This window comes from Cucumis sativus, chromosome 1, assembly GCF_000004075.3.
Source record: "Cucumis sativus cultivar 9930 chromosome 1, Cucumber_9930_V3, whole genome shotgun sequence".
NCBI lineage: Eukaryota > Viridiplantae > Streptophyta > Magnoliopsida > Cucurbitales > Cucurbitaceae > Cucumis > Cucumis sativus.
Window position 1 is genome coordinate 3,088,598 of NC_026655.2, and position 22,316 is coordinate 3,110,913.

General features: G+C 36.7%; 1 protein-coding gene across 4 annotated transcripts in view; it reads right to left on the reverse strand.

Annotated features, from left to right (window-relative positions):
• Positions 1 to 22,316, reverse strand: part of LOC101208136 (probable LRR receptor-like serine/threonine-protein kinase At1g06840) — a 48,234-nt gene that overhangs the window by 21,065 nt on the left and 4,853 nt on the right. For all 4 annotated transcript variants that reach the window (XM_031888626.1, XM_004137324.3, XM_031888629.1 and 1 more), the window contains 8 exons: positions 19,387 to 19,461; positions 16,874 to 16,942; positions 16,677 to 16,745; positions 16,470 to 16,541; positions 6,653 to 6,739; positions 6,278 to 6,346; positions 5,541 to 6,046; positions 3,315 to 3,473 (listed from right to left, as the gene is read on the reverse strand). In XM_031888626.1, the coding sequence (XP_031744486.1) occupies positions 3,315 to 3,473; positions 5,541 to 6,046; positions 6,278 to 6,346; positions 6,653 to 6,739; positions 16,470 to 16,541; positions 16,677 to 16,745; positions 16,874 to 16,942; positions 19,387 to 19,461 (1,106 nt within the window). The remainder of the gene's footprint in view (positions 1 to 3,314; positions 3,474 to 5,540; positions 6,047 to 6,277; positions 6,347 to 6,652; positions 6,740 to 16,469; positions 16,542 to 16,676; positions 16,746 to 16,873; positions 16,943 to 19,386; positions 19,462 to 22,316) is intronic.

The window sequence follows — 22,316 nt, forward strand, 5'->3', positions numbered from 1 at the left end:
ACTATGTTCCGTCATACCAACCATCACTCAATTGCCATATGAGTGTGTGCTAGTAACCAGGTTTCAAATCACCTACCTCAATTGTGCTAAAAATAAAAGTTTAATTTAATTTTTTTTTTTTTTTTGTATATTCAAATTTAAAATAAAAATAAAAGTAAAACAGAAAACAAAAACCTTAACTTTGTCCCTAACAAGCAACAATTGAAAGATATCATCATCAAGCTTTTACCAAAAGCAGCAAAGAGATCTAGTGTTTCAACGAGAGAAGGAAGAATGGCTAGAGGTTGACTATAAGGAGAAAGGAGAGCGGCGAAGATGGCAAGGATTTTAACAATCGAAACAGAAACAGAAACAAAAACAGAAATGTAAACTAAAACGGAGACGACAATGAGCCCCTATGATAACAAAGATGATGGCAAGCAGCTACGGTGATCTGAGGCAGAACATTGGCAACAAGGGTTTAAAAGAAAAGAGTTTTTTTTACTCTTGTGGAATAAGACAAATAATATTTTCTTCTCAAATTTAATAAAGAAGTTTAAGAAAATGGAAACAAAGCTAATTACTGAAATTTATAACCATCAAGTACAAGGCAATTCAATCAAGACACAAGGATTATTAATTCATACTGCGTAGACCTTCAAACCCCATGAACCAAAAATTTGATTGGATTCTCCGTCCAATCTTTGATGGATAATCCTGAATTGTTTGGACAGGACACAGCCACAGATGGTAACGAACTACTATGATTACATCTCTTATTGGCATAAAGATACGAAAATATTTAAAAATGTACAAGTAAAACTTTATTTAATCTTCCTGTAAGGTCATTATGCCAATCAACCATATTTACCTGGCGCATCCCAATCAAACAATCTTCATAATCACAAATAAGAATAAATAAATAAATAACCTTTAATTTCTATCAGCACATGCAAAGTTGAGTTTATATCTCATGCATATACTAGATATATAAATTTAATTCTATGCGTGACATATTTGTAAATCATCTCTTACGTTACACACTTACTTCAACTACAAATGCATAAACAAGTTCAAGCTTCTCATCTCATTCCTACACCGAACCAAAACATAGTTCATGTGAAGGGAAATTGTCAAGAATGGTAAATTTGTCAAAATATTTACACTTGATGACAAAATTGACATGTGTTTTTGTCCTTTAGTGGATTTTTGTCAGATGTGTAAATATTTTGTTTTTTTATTATTATTCTCAAGTTCTCCCTCTCCTTTTTCCTCTCTCCACTTGTCCCGAAAGGTTTTGGAGGCTGGTTAAAAATCAAGAACCTCCCTTCAGATTATTGGTGCAGAAATTTCTGAGGCTATTGGAGATCATTTTGGGGGACTCGAGAACATTGCTACAAAAACTCTACATCTTACAAACTGAAATGAAGCAAAGATTCAAGTCAAGCAGAATTTATGCGATTTTATGCCCTCGATTATTGAAATTACAGATTTTAAGAGAAGAAACATATTCTTGAATTTTGGTCATTTTGAAAGTTTGAATCCCCCCAGTTCAATTAGAGGTACCCTTATGGTTAAAAATTTTTAAAATTCCATTGATCAATGGAGAATTAGGGAGGCTTTGCAAGATGAACAGGTAGATGTCTAATTTTTCCCCCCTGTTTTGAACGTTCTGAAATCCACCTTCGCAGCTCTCCCCATAGCACGAAACTCGTTCAAAGCTCTAAAACATTTTCATGATCCCCACCAGCGGCGAAGAAGACAGAGGTGTTCAGGCAGGCCGAAATAGTATTAAATGCGTCGGAGAATGAAGAATCACATTCAAAGGGTTTTGATAAACCTATTGAAGCAAGTTGTCCGGATAAGTTTGTGGGCCCCACGACATTTGATTCTTCTTTTAAAAATCTAGTATTTGCAGAGTTGGAAAGAGGGAAGGAGTCTCAAAAGGCACCTTTAAATAATATCATGAGTGGTTACGAGTTTAGCACAGGAAATAGTGCTGCCAGATCATCGCAATCGTTACAAAAGTCTAACGGTCTTCCTCTCAAAGGCTCACTGTCAGTCAGTGTTCCCAATTCTTCACCAGAAGTTGCGTCTTTAAACAAGTTCAGTCATAGTGAAGGAAAAAAAAAAGTTGTTCCCCAAAGTTCTTCTTGAAGCATTTTATTCGAAAACAGACATCTTTTAATAACACCTGGATTGCTCTTTTAAAATTTGAATCCTTTGGACCATGCTCTCTCAAACCACCAAAATTGGCTCCCTAAGGGAAACTACCTTTTAAGCCCTCTCTTTCCGAAGAAAATCCAGATCTTTTGAAGTTTTGCAGCTCCAAAGCCCAAGCATCTGCTTATCTTAACAAGTCAGTCACTGCTTCCCCTGCTCCTAAGTTTTTCAATTACTCAAGTTTCACGAACCCTAGGACAAAGATCACTTTATTGTGAGGTTTTCCATGCCACTCTGCTAGTTCTGTCTAGAAGAAGGTGAATGTTGAGTTAGACTCACCTTTCAGTGTAAGTAACGAAGACTCAACGGGTTTGAAAAGTCCTTATGATCATAAGGCTGATGTGGAAGTAGAGGGAGTGGATTTGAATGTTATGTTTGAAGTAGATTGTGCCCCTTTAGGTGAAGCCCCTGGTCCTTCCCTTTAAAATTAGGAGATTTGCCGAAGGATCTGGTATCCATAGTCAATGATTGAATTCTGGTTTGAGCAAGCTGTCCTGTTCCTTCACTTTTGTTATTTCTCACCAACGAAGGTAGTTTCCTGGAATACAAAGGGCCTGAAAGGTCCTTCCAAGCACATCGCTCTCAAGAAATTCCTTAAAAACCAATCTAAAATAGAGAGTTTTAATGGTGTTTTTATAAAATCATTATGGAGCTCCAAGGAGATCCCCTATCACCTCTTTTATTTCTTCTTGTCAGCGAGGTTCTAGGAGCTATCATCAATAAGCTGTACATATTAGGGCATTATGAATGCTTCGTGGTTGGAAAGGAGAAGATACATATTCCCATCCTCCAATACACGGATGATATACTCCTGTTTTGCAAGTATGATGAGGATATACATCTTCAAACCTATGATCGAACCATGTTCTAAATTTGTCTTTTATAACTCCAGTATTTATTACTCATGACAGGATGAGGTTTCAAAACTAAGCCCTCATCATTTCTTGCAATATAACATATTAGAAAGTTATTTATATTCCAGGTTATGAACTAGCATCTAAATCATAGCCCTCGTGTGTAGCCCTATTATATCATTCACTAATGACGAACTTCTAACGCTAGGATGAGGCACATAAAATAGCACATCCTAATTTGTAAGAAAAAATACTTACGATGACGCCTTCTTGAGATGTGGTGGCCCCTCACACGTGATCTTATGATAAAAATAAAAACAATTGCAGATAGCATTGCTCCACCAGCAATTGCTCCTAATATTATTCCCGCCAATGCCCCTTTACTCATAGTAGAATCAGATGATGGTGTGAAAAATACTGCAATAAAAGAAATAAAATTAATAAATAAAACCCTTCAAGTAAAAAAAATTTGAAGAATTTAATAATGAGTAAGTACCTCAATGATATTTTATATAATATATTGAATATTTAGAATAATGCAGAGTACATAATAACCCTCTACATAGGGAAAGAAACCACTAAAGGAAAATATAAATAGAAAATATAATAAGCCATAAATCCTAATTTCCTTTATTAACACTCTCTCTCAAACTCAAGGGTGGTATGACAAACAACTTGAATTCATGAAGAAAACTTACGAATCAAATCAGCAGATCTAGGATAGAATCAAAAACCCATAAAGAATAAAACACAAAATGAACTTTTAGACCGGAAACAGAAACCCACGAAGAACAGAACCAAAAGTTTATGCACTAAAAACATGGATCCTAATATAGAGATCTATAACAAAACCTATGAAGAACAAAACAAGAACTTCTAGGCTGGAACATCCCCTAGAAGAGATCTACAACAAAATCCATAAACAAATGATTTGAAAACGGAACAGAGACCAAATACGGCAACAAACCAAAATATTTGGATGTCTGGAGTGCAGAGGAACTTGTCCCGTGCAAATCTTAGCAACGGTGTACAACTGGGCTGATGGGATGAGTATGGCAGAGGTGGAAACAAACCTACGAACAGGTCAAAGGTCACTGGTACATGGCCTTGGACATGAGCCTGTGGATCAAGAAAAATCTGCCCGCCGATGGCTACTTGGATCAACAAAGGCAGAGATTGGACAAGGTTGTGACAACTAGGGGTCAATAAGACAAAACTTAAGTTCTGATACCATGATATTTTATATCATATATTGAATATTAACAATAATGCAGAGTATATAGTGACCTCTTTACATAGGGAAAGACCTCGAAGAACCACTCAAGGAAAATACATAAATGGAAAATACCAAAACGGAAAAAATAATGCAAAATTTAATAAGTAATAAATCCTAATTTCCTATTAAGTTAGATAACCGCAGTCATCTGTTCATATTATTTACAGTGGTGCTACAATGGCTAGATGAAACTATGTTCAACAAGCTTGAAATCATAGAAAATGTCAGTCATCATAAATATTTTCTATTGTCAACAACTAATTGACATAAGTCTCTTTAATTAAAAATGCATACGAAATCGTAAATACAAAATCATCATATGGAAGAAAAAGTCACAATTATATACAGAAAATAATATAAAAGAACAGTTTATTTTGCGAAGATAATCAAAACATGCATTGATCTAGCAAATGACCCAACAAACAACTAAGAAGCACAGAGACTGACATGCGACACGCATACCACACGGCAACAAGTCAATTTCCAAAAAAGTAGGGCAGGACATTTTTTTTTTTTGAAATGGAGACAAAACTTCTTTATTAATAAGAACTCAAAGTATAAGAGAGTTATACAAAGACACCAATAAAGAAGTTGTAATTAAGGGAGTCCTAGAGGGATCAGGAGGCACACCCAGACATTTCAACTAGGTTGACACCCCCTTAGCGCCAAGCATCATATACCAAGTAAAAACATAAAGACCAAACAAAGGTACAATAATAAAACGTCCAGCTTATTATAATGGTCCAGAAAACAATAAAGGACCAGAAAAAACAGAAAGAAACAAAAGAGAAGGCCCAAAAATACAATCTCAAAATTAAAGGCTAAAACAAAAGGGCACGACACATTGGGGACACGTTTTTTTATATAAAAATAAATGTGCAGTGCCTATAAACATATTGTGAAATATTACCTTTAAACATCAAAATATTTATCATCCTAGCTTAAACATATAGTTGAAATTTTCGGTTCTATTAGACAAATTTAAATTTACATTTAATAAATCAATTATCAATTCATTTTTAAAATTTGAATATGTTGTGGACCTTTTAGACACAAAATTTGAAATTTGGAGAATTGTTACTAATTTTTTAAAGCTAATATACCAAATAGAAACAAATCTCAAAATTCAGGGACTAAACTTGTAAATTACGTTAAATAAAAGAGTTGATATCACAACAAAATACAGCAGAGAAGTTTTCAAGACTAACCCTTCTTATAAACGTCTGATATTGTCAAGCTGAGAAGTTCGTATGGTCCAAATATATCACTATCTTGAATTTTCCAATTTGTAAACTTGTAAACTATTCGTAAAACCTCGCTGTCATTGAACATGTGAGAACTATTGCTATCAGCAACATAGAGAGGGAAAACCTTTAGGCTCATTCTTAATCGAGGTCCTTTTTCCCACACAGCAGAACCAATGTCCAATTGTTCAAGATGTACCTTAAGACCACTGGTGAGATATTCCTCAAACATATGTTGATATGGACTGAAACGTGAGAATCCAGGACTTTTTAAACGATATCCAATTAGAAGAGGTGCGGAACAGAGACAAGATGACGGGCATTTTGCCGAGTAACATTCGTAAGAAGGTGGGCATATTGGGCCAGAACAGCCAAGAGGGTTATTTGTTGGAATGTCAATTATATCCTCACTCTCAGATCCACAAAAATCCAGCAGGCTGTTATTAGCACAAGCGGGATTTCCTTGAAGCCTGAAATATAGAGGGGTAAAAAAAAAAACGTAAGTAACGTCAACTTGTAAAGTTCGGTTGTATGATGTGCACACATATACTTGTAGCCAGAAATATGTAAGGGTGATTGTTCACTCTGCACCAATGGATAAAGTAGTGCACATGCATTATGGTGATTGAAGAGATAATTATTTTCAAAAAAGTCATATTGTACTAATTTTGATCTATCGAAGTTAAGAGGAAGAAGCAAACCTGACAGAAACATTCAGAGGGAGATGGATGCTTCCCAAAATATCTGAAAAATTATTGTTCTGCAACTCTCTGAAGTATGGAAGAGGCAAAAATAAATATTTGGTAAATGAACTGCATTCTATTATGAACATATATTAATTGCTGTGGCAACAAAATAAGTTAATAAGACACACTCGGGTCTCACATAAATCCATAATTCTTCAACATCGAATAAGTCATTTTGAAAGAAATTGGAGTGTTTGACAACCACTCAATGTAGCTTTTCATGAGTACTTTAATAATTTTTTATCAAAGTGTGTAAATAAGAATGGGTTTTTTCAAAAACACTTTTTCTTAAGTCAATATAAACGAGCCCTCAGTTACTTCAGGTCTTACACTGTAAGACTGTCCAGAGAATTGAGCATCCTGCTTTGCCATATGGTAGATGGAACAGAACCGTTCAATGAATTATTTGCAACTGACCTGCCATGAAAAACTGACCAAATAATCATTACTTTGTACATAGAGTACTATGTTAGATAATCAGCAACATCAACTCAAAGTGAATGCTTGGAGAGACAAATCTACTTTGCCCGTCCTTAGAAGGTTGTTGGTTGTTTCCTTTTTTTTTTTTTTTTTGGTTAATTAAAAAAGGGACTAATGCTTCAATACACAAGACCACCAATTAGAAAGTCAATATAAGAGACAAACACAACTAATGAAGATGAATACAGGCCAAATAAGATGAAAAAGCTTCAACTAAGAATCACAAAAACCTTAGAGAGAGAGATCCCATAAGAATCTAAGCAATAAACTGCTGAGAAAGTAATTTTCTCTTATTACTTTTAGAAAGAAATGGTTGCTTAAATAGAAGAAACACTCGTTACAAACAAGAAAAATAAAAATACAGCAAATATAACACAATCAACAATAAATATATTAACCAAAAAGAAAATAACCAACACTCTCCCTAAAGTAGTTTGAAGATATCATTCATGGTCAACTTGTCAATCAAATTGTTTTTTTTAAACGGAAACGAAACTTTTCATTGATTAAATGAAAAGATATTCCAATCAACTAGTTGAATTGCCAATTTGGAAAACCTTTACTTAACCCATCTGCAATTTGCTCGATTGTTGGAAAGTAGGGAATGAATATTACTCCTACATCAATATTATCTTTTATGTTGTGTTTATTAACTTCCATATGTCTCGTCCTATCATGAAGGATTAGATTGTGGGAAATGGAAATTGCTACCTGGTTATCATAATATATGTGCATGGGCATTGTTTGAGAGAATTTCAATTCTTCCAATAGTTTTCTTGTCCATATGCCCTCACAAATACCATGGGCTACACCCTAAATTCTGCTTTAGCACTACTTCTTGGCAGGTTCTTGCTACCAAACTTTGCTTTTTTTTTTTACTTTGCTAAGTAACTAGATGTCCTCCAACAAAAGAGCAGCAACCAAAAGTGGATCTTATAAAAGTGGTGTTGCCTGCCCAATCAACATTAGTATAAATGTGTTTTTAGCTTAAATTTTTCTGTTTGGATTTCACTTTATTAGCTTGTTCTTTGTGATTGTTTTTTTTTTTTTGTCATTTTCCCTTTAGTATTGCCCGAGTTCATCTTTGTCTTAGTTTGTTCGGATGATTTTGTCCTTTTCTTATTTTGCTCTTGGTATAATTCTCTTCTACTTTGAGCATTAGTCTCATTTATTATTATTAATAAAGAAGCTTGTCTCCGTTTCAAAAAAAACATTAGTGTAAATGTCGGCAAGTAGGTGGTCATGCTTCTTAACAATCTGCCTTACCCTGGAGTACCTTTCAAATATGTCAGCATCCTATAAACTACTTCAAAGTGAGCTGGCCTGTGAGCATGCATGAATTGACTTACGTACTAATTGCAAACACGATAATAGGACGTGTGTGAGAGAGGTACATAATTCTCCCCATAAGTCTTTAGTACTTTTCATTTTCTTTTACCTCTTTTCCTGTTGTATCTTGCAATTTTAAATTCTGCTCAGTAGTAGTTTCTATTATTTTGCAACCAAATAAACTTGTCTCTTTCAATAGATCAAGAATATAATTCCTTTGGGTGACAAAAATGTCACTTTTAGACCGGGCAAACTCCATGTCTAGAAAATATTATTAAGGTTCCCAAGTCCTTAATCTAGAAATCATTAGCTAGTTTTTCCTTTGACAATCGTCAGTCTTGTCTCATAACCTGTAAGCATAACCATCAGCATACACTATCAAAACTGTAACCTTGTCATTTTCAGTATTTATAGAACATAGTGTGATTGTCTTGACTTTAAATGAATACATAGCTCGTGGCTTCCTTTCCAAAATATTCAAACGAAGCTTTAAAAGATTGTTTAAGGTCATATAGCAATTTCTTCAACTTGCACATTTTGTTATTCCCAAGATCCAACTCAAAGTCAGGTGGCAAGTCCATATTTACTTCTTTCTTCAAGATTCCCATTGAGAAAGACATTTTTAACATCAAGTTGACAAAAGAGTCCATATATTTTTTTTAAAGATTGAAAGAATAAAGCCTTATGTCACGTCCCGCGAAACGACCCCACTCTTTGCGCCATAACGTGCTACAAGACTCCCAAAGGAATGCCAAGGAGGAGCCAAGCACACCCGAACAACAGCCCAACACGGCCATGTGACAGCCCACATGTGCCCACGACACATGCCCATGGCATTGGCATGTGCCCACGGATGGCAGCCCACGAGCCCCGCATGCATGTCGCGATACGTGTCCATGACAGCCCCATGTGCGTGTACGAACGCACACCCCATGGGCACGGACACCAAACAGGCGTCAGGCACCAACACCACCCAGACAGCCCATGTGCACGGGCAGCTGCACATGGCACAGCGGCCAGCCCACCAGGCACGCACACAGGCGCCCATGTCCACCAGACGGCCGCCCATGCCAGACATGGCATGGCGCTCGCGGTGTCACAATCGTAGCGCTTCAACCTCGAGATGGACGATTGTGCTACACTTGTTCTAACTCAACGAACAAATCAGCCGATAAAAATCCAAGAGTTGTGGACGTCGACGTATGTCGTAACCTTCCTTGGCGTTTTAGGGAAATTTTATTTATAAAACGCGGGAAAAAAAGAAATATATTGAAATAGACGTTATGATAAGCATTAAAGACTGTCAATTGCAAGGAAAAAGGGTAGCTTGCAAAGAGTACAACTAATGCTTGGGCGGGGATTCAACTGGTATGCCTCCCCTATAGTACATTTTGAACATTTTCTTCTCTGGCAGGCTTGCATATGGAAAATGCCGAAACGTCACACCCAAGCTTTATGACCTAGAATGGAAAGCAAACACCTAAACTAGTTATGCAAAGTAAAGATGGGATAAACTGGGGGTAATCGGAGCATATAACCAAAGGTAAACACACTTTGAAAAAATATGTCCGTGACACACTCCCCCACTTAAACAGTTGACGTCCCCGTCGACTGGCAAAGCTGGAATCCTCCGATCTTCTGCCTCCACGCTTCACGGTCTTTGGTACGTCTTCCACAGGTTTCTTCCATGAGGAGGCTCTTTTGCTTCACCATAAACTTTGTGTATCCTCCCCATGGGTCTTCTTCTTCAACTTCTGTTGGTTCCTCGTGTCCTCTTGCGAGGTAGAGATCTTTGCATCTTCAAGAACCGAATCTGTTCAGGTCGCGGCGTCACGATATCTTGACCTTCCACATGAAGGTCCAAGGGGTGATACTTCCCATCTGCGCATCTTTTCGGCTACTTCGAGACTCTCTTTAGATTGGCTCGAACAGTGTCTGATCTTCGCTTCCACTTCTTTGCAGTGTTACGAGTCTAAGGATCCTTCTTCATATAGGGGAAATCAACAAGACGCAACAATACATGTTGTCTGCCACCAACACTCTCTGTTGGACTTCTCTCAGTTGATGATTTCTTCATAGCTGTAACACCAGGTTGGGTTGCCTCCAACGAATGATCCTATTCGTTTGCACTAACTCCCCGGTCTTCGTCAAACTCATGCCATTTTGAGCGACAGAGTTTTTCTGCAGGGATTCTTTTGACGCGTCTCGCATTGGGCCATTAGCTTGACATGTCTGTGTACGAGCTGACACATGTGAAACTCCATGGTTGCTCTTCTTACGTTCCGACCCAAAATCAAATTTGAGCACGTCTCTACGTCTCCTTGCTTGACTTGAAGTCAGATTCGGCCGAGTACCGAAATGGCTGGCAACATCGTTGTTCACCTCTCCGACAAAAGTCGATCTATGGGAACACTGTCTCCCATCCCTCAGACTGGGTGCTATGGCAAGCGTTTCTTCTTCAAACACCGTATAATTGCCTTCTGTGGCACTCTTCTTCTGACTCTCAAACGCGATAGGGTGTCCATTCTGCAGTAGGACATCACTCAACGCATGATTACACGCCTCAGCGTAAGCTTCAACAGGTTGGGTCACACTCACGGACCCAAGAGTTGGCCCTCTCCTCAAGGCTTGCTTCAGAACATGGTTGTCGACACCCAACCGTCCTTTCTCTTCTTCACGTAAAAAGTCTTGTGCTTTATACAGAGCTTTTGCAGGTCTAGTGAATCCTGCACCCGATAATCTCTTTGACTGTCTCCGGAGTCCAGATGACTCTGACTACGCCATATGACAATTATCCTTCGTAGGCAATTCTGACATGGGCAAACTGTCACGTTTCCCATCATAACATCTCTCCACGACACATCTTGTGTCTTCTCGAACACGGCCCTTTCTCAGTTGCATGGCCAAGATCATTCTAGCGATCTCCAAACAATTCATCCAATTGGATTCTTTGTTGTGAAATATTCTTTGATTTCGCTCAAACCAAATTTCTGAAAGTAGGGCCTTTATAGCATTTATTCATAGCAATCTTGATTTCTCTTTTAGATTGGTGCCAATTAGGAGGTGTAAAACGTTCTTCTAAAGTAGGAATCAAAGACCCAATTGATGTTAAAGGATCCAAATAGGTCAAACCAAATCAAAGACCCAATTGATGTTAAAGGATCCAAATAGGTCAAACCAACATTTTCCTGCAAAAGGACCGTAAAAAACAGGTGCACTAAATCTTCAGAATCCTGCAAACATAAAGAGCAAACCCTTGGAGATAAAATGTGAGATGGAAGTTTTGACTGCATGACCAAAGCACAACTCAATAGCTCATTGAGCACTATCCAAATTGTGATGTTAACTCTTCTTGGACTTTTGGTCTTCCAAATAGCTACCTTGGTACTCTTTGGCTCTTCAACTAATGTTTTCTTAGAACTTTTAACTCTTGGAAAAAAATTGGTATTAGAGTTAAGCTTCCTGTGCCTTGGAGTGGTCATTGCCTCGGCATGAGCTTGCTTTGGCTTTACATTCGTAGTTGTAGCAAGCTTGGTAATAGGCGATCTAGACTTAACTCTTGAATTCACTGTCCGCTTGGAAATGGAAGTAATCAGGGCTAGCAGCTACTAGGACTTCGACAACTTCGGAGGAGTTGTAAGTGGACAAGTTCCTCTAACTCTCTGAAGCCGTACATTTGGACTTTTGGCCACCATTACCCACACAACAAAGTTTTTGTAAATGACATCAGGGTCCATTTCTTCTGGATGTGTTTCTTTACACCCGACTCGGGAGCGAAACCAATACCAATCATCGGGAATGTAGTGATCAGAAACAGTGAAGTTGACAAACTTAGGCACTTTAATCGTTTTGTAGAAATCTTCACCAGTGGAGTTCACAGCTCAAATATTCCCCTTCATGATGGAATAAGTGGCAAGAGAGAGAAAGGGTTTACAAACAGGCCATATCTCAAAAAGTGCTTTCTTTGCCTTTTTTTCATTTTTTATTTTTCTAAAAGGAAACAAGTCTCTTCGTTAATAAGATAAAATAAGACTTATGCTTAAAGTACAAGAGATTTATACAAAGAGCAAAACCAAAAAGCCTAAGGATCAGGAATGCATCAAGGCATCACAACTCTTGGATTTTTATCAGCTGTCTTGTTCGTTGAGTTAGAACAAGTGCCGCACAATCGTCCGTCTCGAGGTTGAAACACTACGATTGTGTCACGTGGCGGCGCATGGAGGTCTGACGGTGGCGCGTGGAGGTCTGACGGCGGCGCGTGGAGGTCCAATAGTGGCGCGTGGCAGCGCTAAGGCTTGTTCGGCGGTGCAAACGACTACAGAACTGACAGGAATTTATTTTCAGACGTTTTCTGTAGGCGGCTGAACCATTCGTCCATGGCAGCACTCATCCGAGCATCAACAGTAATGGCGACGATAGCACTAAAACTGGTGGTTGTCTCTTTTGTTTGATTTTTATCATTGGTTTTGTTTTCCAGGGTTTCTAGGGTGTGTTCAATGTTCTACTCTAATACCATATTGAAAGGAGAGACAGAGCACACACCAATTTACGTGGAAACCTGAGTACCAGGAGAAAAACCATGATTGTTTGTTGTTATTATTTTATAATGAATAATACAATAGGTACAAGGGAGAATAAATAGAGTATACAAGAGAATAAAAGAGGAAAAAATTTAGAAAATAAGGAAAATATACCTATAATCTTTCTATAAATATTCTACGATTCTAACATGGAAAATATTTAGAAAATAAGGAAAGGATTCTAACACTATTTCCTCTCTTTGGTGGTGTTTTTTTGGGCTATATACTCATTGTTTGTGGTTCATTCAAGAAGAAAAAATCCTTCTTTTGTTTAAATTAGGGTTTGCTTTGACACACATCTCTCCTTTAGATTTTGATCTGTATTTATGTTTGTTTTTCTAAGGTAATGGCTGACAAGAAAACAATACTCACGTCGGAGATGATTACTATGATGTCAAAAGTAACCAAACACAAGTTGAATAGATCAAACTACTATTCATGGAGATCGAATGTTCGCCACTTTATTAGGGGCATTGAGATGGATGAACACATCAAGGAAAAGCCACTAATTGATCCAAAATGATTTGGTGGCGAGATGATTCAAAAATACTTCTACAAATCAAGAATTCTATTGACCGTGAAATCATTGAGTTAGTAAATCACTGTGAATCAGTCAAACAACTACTGGAATACCTGGACTTTTTTTATTCTGGGAAAGAAAACATTAATTAAGTGTTTGATGTTTGTAAGACCCTATATCAACCTGATTAAGGAGAAAAGTCTCTCACAAGTTACTTTATGAAGGTCAGAAATACTTGTGCAGAATTCAATGGCTTGATGTCAATTAGCAATAATCCAAAAGTTATCATGGTTCAACATGAGCAGTTGTTCATTGTGAGTTTCTTAGTTGGTCTTGCACCTAAATATGAGATGGCCAAAGATCAAGTTTTGTCGAGCTCAAAAATTTCATCGTTGGAAGAAGCCACAAGTAGATATGTCATCAATGACGGTAAAGGTAATAAAGGGGTTGGATCAAATAGCTCTAAAGGTTATCTCAAACACCAACGAACAAATTCTGAAGATGTTGTTTGCTATTACTATTATAAGCCTGACCATACCGATCACAAGTATAGAAAATTGTTTAATAAAGGTCAAAGGGTGCCAACTACAAGTTTAGATCGAATGACTAGGTATATGAACATAAGTAGTACACCCAAAAACTTTGAGAGGTAATTCAGAAGATATGTGAAATGTTGGAAAGACAAGTTTAAGGCAGTCGACGGGAGTTTTAAAATTCAAGATCTCAGTAGGCATTCTACTTATTAGATAGGTAGCTGCGAGAATTGCTTCTTTTCCATAAATATTTAGGAACATGCATGGAAAACATTATAGCATGTGCCACTTCAAGTAAATGCCTATTTTTTCTTTCAACAATCTCATTTTGTTTATGAGTATCCCAACATGTAGACTGATGAATAATTTTTGTCTTTAAAAAGTTCATCAAAAGAGTCATTAAAGCATTTTGTTCCATTATCAGAGTATTTTTATTTTTGGAATCGAATCGGAGCAAAAAAGAGTTGAATCTCAGTGGATCGTGGCACCCAGGTCACTCTGCCACTTACAATACCCTATCGCATATGTAAAGAATGATAAATTTGACAATGCTGTTAGAAAAAAACAAAGTAAATTACTAATATAAAAATAACTAAATAAACTAAATACAACAAGATATAAGACGAGATTCGACCACCTCCTACATATTTAATACTTTCTGCTACAAAAAAATTAAGAATACCCACCGCATTGGTAATTCCATCAATTATCCGTCGATCAAAAAAATAAGTTAATTCAGCTAATATTCTTATACCCCCAATTAAGGATATTCGATAAAAAGTATCTATGTAACCACGATTATATGACCAATTATATATTATATTTATAATTTTTTCAAAAAAAAAATTCTTAGTAAAACTTTTAACAAATGAATTACGAAAATTCAAATTTTGTAAAGATGAATAAGTGGGCTTATAGAAGAAAGACGCTATAAATATTCCGAAAAAAGCTATAGTCACAGAAAAAGTTGCATTTTTAACAAATTCATACCAATTTTCAGAATCTTTTGAACTTTCATGTAACAAGTTTATAGACGGAGTTAACCATTTGTCTAATATATTCAAATCAATTGCTTAAAAAATCCACTGCCTTGATCCACTTGGCTACATCCGCCCCCTACCCTATATATAAGTAGAAATTACCGCATATTTTGACCAATTCAAAGTGAAAAATGGGGTTGCTCCCTCAGCAAAACTAGGATAAAGTTGCGCCAAAAGATCCCGATTCAAGATAAATTCACGAGGAAGTGGAATCTCTTTAGGATCTACTCCAGCATTTAGAAAGAGATATACAATTAGCGTAATAAAGAAGCCTAAAAAGCAAAAGGCAAGCAGGAGCAAGAGGTGCGCCAAGACATCTCAACTAGGTTGAAACCCCCGTAGCACCAAAACATCATATCCCAAATAAACACGATGCAAACAGACAAAGTGCTAGATAATAATCAACAATGTCCTCTTGCCTAAAGGATCAATTTTCAAGCACTGGAATAGCCAAACTAGTTCCTGGGCAGTTTACTTTAGTAGATTATTGAAAGAGGAGGAGGTTGTTGACTTTCAATCGCGGTTGATTTCTTTAAATGGGAAAATGGTAAGCTCTATCCCGTATAAGAAAATTGGGTCCCTAGAACCAAGTGGCTGCTTCACTGTTAAATTGTTGGTTATTCATCTATCACTTGCTTCTCCCATTGTTATTTCATATTATACAGAGGGCCTTGAAAAACTAAAAGTCCTAAAAGAGTCAACATATCCGTGTGGATTATGCTTCAAGGGAATTTAAATTGTCTCTTCTCTGCAGAAAAAGCTTCCCCCTCATTGCCCATCTCCTCATATGTGCCATCTATGTTGTATGAATCAAGAAGACCTTCAGCACCTTTTTTTCGAGTGTCCTTATGAACTGAGTTGTTGGTGTAGGCTGCTGCAAATTTTTAATTTCAGATGGGTTTTTTATGGCAGCTTTAGTGGTAATGTGCTACAAATTTTATTGATAAAGAAGTTTGTCTTCTTTTAAAAAACATGTGCTACAAATTCTCTCTAGACCAGATTTAAAAGAAACCTCATTAATTTTATGGTGCAATGCAGTCAAGGCCTTATTAGTAGAAATATGGTTTCAAAGAAATCAACGTGTTTTCCACAATAAAGCTTCAGTATGGTCTGATCAATTTGAGTATGCCTGTTTAAATGCTTAATCACGGTGCTCCATGGTCAAAGGATTTCAGGATTACTCCACACAGAACATTCATCTCAACTGGCAAGCATTTATTGTTTAGTCATTTTAAGTCCAGCTAAGGAGAGTTAGGCAAGGGCCCTATTTTTGCCCAGATTAGATTTGTCTTTTAGTCTTTTGTTAATGATAGGCTGCTGATGTAAAGGTCTTATTTTTTGGACCATTTTTACCAGCTCTATATCATTTCACTTCTCTATTTCTCGAATATGTTGAGGACGCTAAGGCAGTGTTAACCTAGTAGAGATATCCAGGTGCATCTACTGATCCCTAGTTCTTTAATTGCTCATTGTAATAACCCTCTTGTGCTTTGAGTTCTGCCTCATTTTTATAATAAAAGAGATTCATATCCTTTTCAATAAAAAATTCTAATAAGCAAACGAAACTAACTCTAATCCTAATCAATCAAGGATTTGACAAAGATAGCCAAATTTACCCAATCCGTACACTACACTACATCATGACTGAAGAAAAAATCCACTCACAATTTTTGAAGATGTGGTAGACCCAAAAGACTGGATGGTATGGTGCCAGTAAGACGGTTGTCAGATAAGATGCTGCATTTCAAATATAGATAAGAAAAATATCAAACGAACATCCAACATCATATTTTTATTGCAGGTTTTAGATCTTCAAAGTTTTTTAATCGAACACTGAAGTCTCATTTGCTGAAGTAAAGATGAGATTCTTACATGGTTGTGATATTCTCAGAGAGTTTACCACGAGGTATCAATCCACTTAGTTGATTGGAACTTAGATCTCTGAAATACAAAGAAACAGTAAAGATATTAGGGTCAATTTTGAAGGCATGTACCGCTTACATTCATGCCCATATAACAAAGACGTCATATATCTATGCTTACACACAAGAAACCTAATTTAGACTTACAGATAACCGAGGTTCTTTATTCTGCTCAGATCTGGAATTGACCCTTGCAAGGTACAGTTCCTTAGACTCCTGTGCAAAATCAATCACAAAGACAACCAATACATTTACGTCAGTACAACTCCACATTTTCTTTAAATGGAAACATGAAGTAATGAAATGAGACTAATGCTCAAATTACAAAAGAGGATACTAAACATAAAGCTATTAAAAGCTTCACAGTATAAGAATAGAAAATCAAAACTAGACCAAGATATCAAATAAAAAAAGATAATAAAAGCTTAACATAGAAAGAGACTTCTTCTAGGACTGATTGAATTCTGAAACAATCAAAAACCCTTCCCTTATTTGGTCATTATATATAAAAGTTCTTATATTTAGTGCCTATATATGTGTGTGTGTGTATGTATGGCAGCCCTTTCCTTATTTGGTCGTTGAATAAAATTCTAGCATTCCTTTCAAGATTTATCCAAGAATCATTCTATCAATTTAGGTGTGGTCAAGTGGGTCATTTATCCGACGATTGTCCTCAACAAGAAACCTCATAATTGAAGAATGCACAACCGAAGCAGAGGATGATCAAGAAGATGGTGATTTTTATTTGAAAATGAGACAAGCTTCTTTATTAATTAATTACTTCACTCATCTCGAAGCTTATTGTGGGAATGTTGTCAGCTTACTTTGGGTTCCTTTTGACATCTGGTTTAATTGATTACTTTGTACCTAGTTTAGGTTCTAGATTTCATTTGTGGTTCCAAGTTAGAGGATTTTGTTTAGTTCGTTGTTATTCTTGAGTTTGATTTAGCTATTATTTGTATCTGTTTTAGACCTTTTGCTCTCTGTATAATTCTCTTGTACTTTGAATGTTAATCTCTCTTATTATTATTATTAATAAAGAGACATGTTAACGTTTCAAAAATATATATATAACTCAAAGTACAAGATGATCAAGAAGACAACGATGAGGTCAAGTATGAAAATCATGACGATGGCATTGAGCTATCTTTTAGGAACCAAGGTAGTATGGGATGCCTTTGTCCAACTTTGGTTAGAATAGGATGACCAATGTGGTACTTAAAGTGGTTCGACTCTCCCACCTCAGTAGCTAGCTTTTGGGGTGTTGTTCTCCAAGGTGCTTGAGTACCAAACATTATCATGTGCAGTCCAAGGGGTTCTTTTATCCCCAACTATCAACATTATACTTAAAAACACTTCTTTAGGACAAAATTCACAATCAATTGAAAGGTGAGCACTGTTATTACAAATAGTGAGACCAATGAAAACATGGTTTCTAAGAAGTTGGTTCAAGCACGGTTATTATAGATAATAGAAGCAGTGAATATTTTAGTGAGAAATTAAGTGAACCTAGGCAAAAATGGTCTGCATATGAGAAGGAACTGTATTCTTTGGTTCGAGCATTACAATATTGGGAACACTATTTAATTGGCATGGAGTTTGTCCCCTTGAACTATCAGTATTCTCTTAATTTTTTGCATTTTCAGAAACATATTAGGAGAATACATGCTAGGTGGATTGATGTATTTTTGCATTAAACACATCTTCGCTAGCAATTGCCTTATCGACCTTCAGTTTGCAATTGCCTTATGGTCGAATTCTTTGAAAAGATGTCAGGTCTGAGAATTAACAGAAACAAATGCACTATATACATTAATTCTGACCAGGTCAAGTTGCAGAGATGGGCTGAAGCATTTATTGTGAAGTTGGCTCTTTCCCTTCTTGCTACCTTGGTCTCCCGTTGGGGGGTAATACTAGAGTTGTGTCCTTTTGGAATCCCATCTGTGAGAAAATTCAAAAGAGATTGGCAACATGGAAGAAAGGGTTCTTTTTTCCAAGGCGGGCAGACTTACCTTGATCAAGTCGGTGTTGAGTGGCATCTCGCTGTATTATCTTTCTTTATTTAGGGCTCCTAGCAGGGTATGTAAGAGTATTGAGAAATACATGAGACTTTTTTGTGGGAAGGGGTGGATGAGGGTCACTGCTCCCATCTGGTTAGTTGGGAGGCGGTGGGGCGCCTGGTGAGTCAGGGGGGTTTAGGAATTGGTAATCTTAGAATCCGTAACAGAGCTTTGTTGGCAAAGTAGCTTTGGCGCTTCCTTCTAGAGCCCGATTCTCTTTGGAATAGGATCATTTTGAGCAAGCATGGTTCCCTTCCTTTTGGGTGGATTACGAGAGGGGTTAAAGGCACTTTCCGAAATCCTTGAAAGGAACTTGACTTTTATAAGAGAAATATAAGTTCAGAGAACAATAAACAAATAGACAACAAATTAACTAAAATAACGTAATACCTTCAAACCTTATATCATTCACATTGACCATTATTAGCTATTAAGCCAACTAAAGCCTCATATAAATGTCAACCTAGCTGAGATTCCCGAGTGCATCTTTTGATCCTACTTATTTGTACTCTGTAATATTCTTCATTAATTCAATGAAAATATTTGTTTCCATTTCAAAAAATAAAAATGACATACACAATCTCTTTAAAAATCACTTACAATTTCAGCAATTTAGTCATCTTTCCATAAGAATCTGGTATTGTGGCCCCGCTGAAGTTGTTGTTGTCAAGTTGACTGCAAATCAAATAAAATCAGACTGTTAAATTCAATTTATTTGAAAAGGAAAAAAGCAGATGGTTAATTGTGCAGACTAAATTCTACAAAGAACGGCCTGTGAATAAAACAGGGAAAGAAGATAAACACAAATCCTGAGAATAATAAAATTAAACTTAAAAAACTATTTTAGTCCCTGTGTTTTCAAATTTGTTCAATTTTAGTCCTTTTACTTTCAAATGTTCAATTTTAGTCCTTGTACTTTTAGTAAATCTTAAATTCAGTTCCTAACTTATATTGAAATTAATTAACTATAATAATTTTCATGCAAAGAAACACAATATGTGAATATATCTTCAAAATTTATAGCGAAAATGCTAATAAAAAATAAAAAGTAATGAAAAATCTACAATAAACTAGTTTTTTTTTAAACGGAGACAATAACTTCTTTATTAATAAGTACAAGAGAGTTATACAAAGAGAGCCATAAAAAAGTAGAAATCAAGAGCCTAGAGGGATCAGGTGGGCTCCCCGGACATCTCAACTAGGTTGACACCCCCTTAGCGCCAAACATCATATCCCGAGCACTAGCAAATAAAACAATAAAGAAACAATAACAAAAGCAACCATCTTAGTACAAAGGTCCAGAAAAACAGTATGGAACCGGAAGAAAACAACAAGAATCTCGAGGGGGTGGGGGGCTGCAAAAAACAAAACTATAACAGGGGGCAATCCTTCAAAGCTTCAAAAGCAGTAGAGGGCTTCAGTCTGAATAATCTGCAAACGTTGAAACTGAGGCAGCATAGGATTAGGCAGGTTGAGAAAGAAAAGCAGTCCAGTTAAGGTAAATGTCTTGTATGGAATAATTAACGAACTCCTTTTTAAGGGAACACCAAGATGCAGCTTTAAGTTCTGCTGCATGCATAATTTCTGCCCTCGGTCTAGCTTTATCATGAAAGATACGTTGATTTTGTTCAAACCATAATTCTGAAAGTAAAGCTTTTGACAAATTGTCCCATATGATACTCGATTTTTTGGGCAAACTTGGACCCAACAAAATTTGAACCACACTAGCACTTAGTGAAACGTCAAATACCTAAGTTAAATAAAACAAGGAGAAAACCCTTACCCAGCAGAAGGAGGAGACAAGACACTTCAAGAAAATATGAGAAAGATTCTCACTAGCCTTCAAACATAGAAGACAGATCGAGGGGGAGAGGCTTTTTATTGGGAGCTTTTTTTTGCAAGATTTCAGAGCTATTGGGGGACCCGAAGACCATAATCCAAATCAAAATATTGATTCTCTGTGGACTGCCTGTTTTCCAAATTGCTGAAAAAAGACGTTTATCCATTGGGGAGGCAGATTTTAAGTGAGCCGAAAGATACTTAACGGAAAACTGGCCTTGAGGATCAATGGACCATGATCTAAATTGATAGAATGATTCTTGGATAAACCATGATCAATGGACCATGATTTTAAGTGAGGAAGGGGTAGCTTCTTCGTGAAGTATTTTTCTGTGTATTCTTGAAAGAGAGAGTAACAGAGAGGAAGAGGAGAGTTCATCGAATTGGGCATTCCATCCAATTCGATTTTCTTATATTGTAATTCCTATTTTTATCAATATAGTAATATCTCAGTTTCTATTATCTTGTGTTGGAAATTCTGTGTTTCATCAGTCTCACTCTTAAGTTCTATAGTTGCTGTTAGGAATCCACACAAAAAAATTTTAACTTTAATTATTGCTTCAGAGCACTTGATCAGATTAAGTGTTTCTAGGGCTATACTTTCCAAACCTCCAAAGTAAGCCCCAATTACTTCAAAGATATTACTTCGCCATAAATTGAGCGGAAGATTTTTAATTGACATGTCTGGCTTCGTTTCATTTTTCAAATAACAGATGAAAATTTCCATAATTGAACCATTTGCCCAGTGCATAAATCATATCTTCAATTTTTCCTTTGGAAACTTTAATGATGGCTTTGTCTGCAAATAAAGGATTGAGACTGATTTTGGCTTGAAATAGGTCTTCTAAATGTGACACAATGTCCTTCCAATCATCAAAAATGAATAGTCTATTTAGAACCCATAGATTATTAAAGTTTTCCTCTAGAATGTCGTTACTTTTCAGCACCCAAAATTTTTCCTCTGGCTGCTTCGCAGAATGAAATTTCTTAAAAGAGTGGATTGGATTTTTGGAAGTTGAGGCCAAGCTCTGTTTTCCTAGGGAGAAAACAGGGTGTAAATTTCTTTTTGGAAACCTTACTATGTCTGCATAACTTGAACCTGACTCTGGGGGAAGAGAGACATGAGGTTCAGAAGGGTCAGATTCAAATTGGAGAGAGGAGTGCCATGAGGAGTAATTATGAGACATCAAAATCATATTATGGAAAGAAAACCAACATTGTCGTGATTCTCCTGAGTACATATGGATGAAGGATTGAATTCCAGAGGTACTATAAGCAACACACCTTAGGAACCATCCAGATGGAGTTCGGAATTTGGATAGTCTTGTTATTCCAGTATCAATGTTTCCAGATTTGCTAAAAAAATTTCAAACTGGTTCTTTGATTAGAACCGTTAATGAGTTGATGAACCATTCCAATTGGAACTTGGATAAACCGATGATTTTCTAGAAATCTACATCTTCAATATGGAACCATCCTTTTTCAAACCAAATAGAGTAGGAGTCAACAATTTTGCAACTTTTAACTTCCATTTCCGGAAGAAGTGGAGCTGGGATTCACCGGGGAAGTCGTTACCAGAGTGAGGAGAGAAGACGTGGCCGCTAAGAAAGTTAGGAGAAGACGTGACCGGAGATGCTGTGGCCGGAGAGAGGGGAGAAGAGGGTGGGACAGAGGAGAGAGGAGAGAGAAGG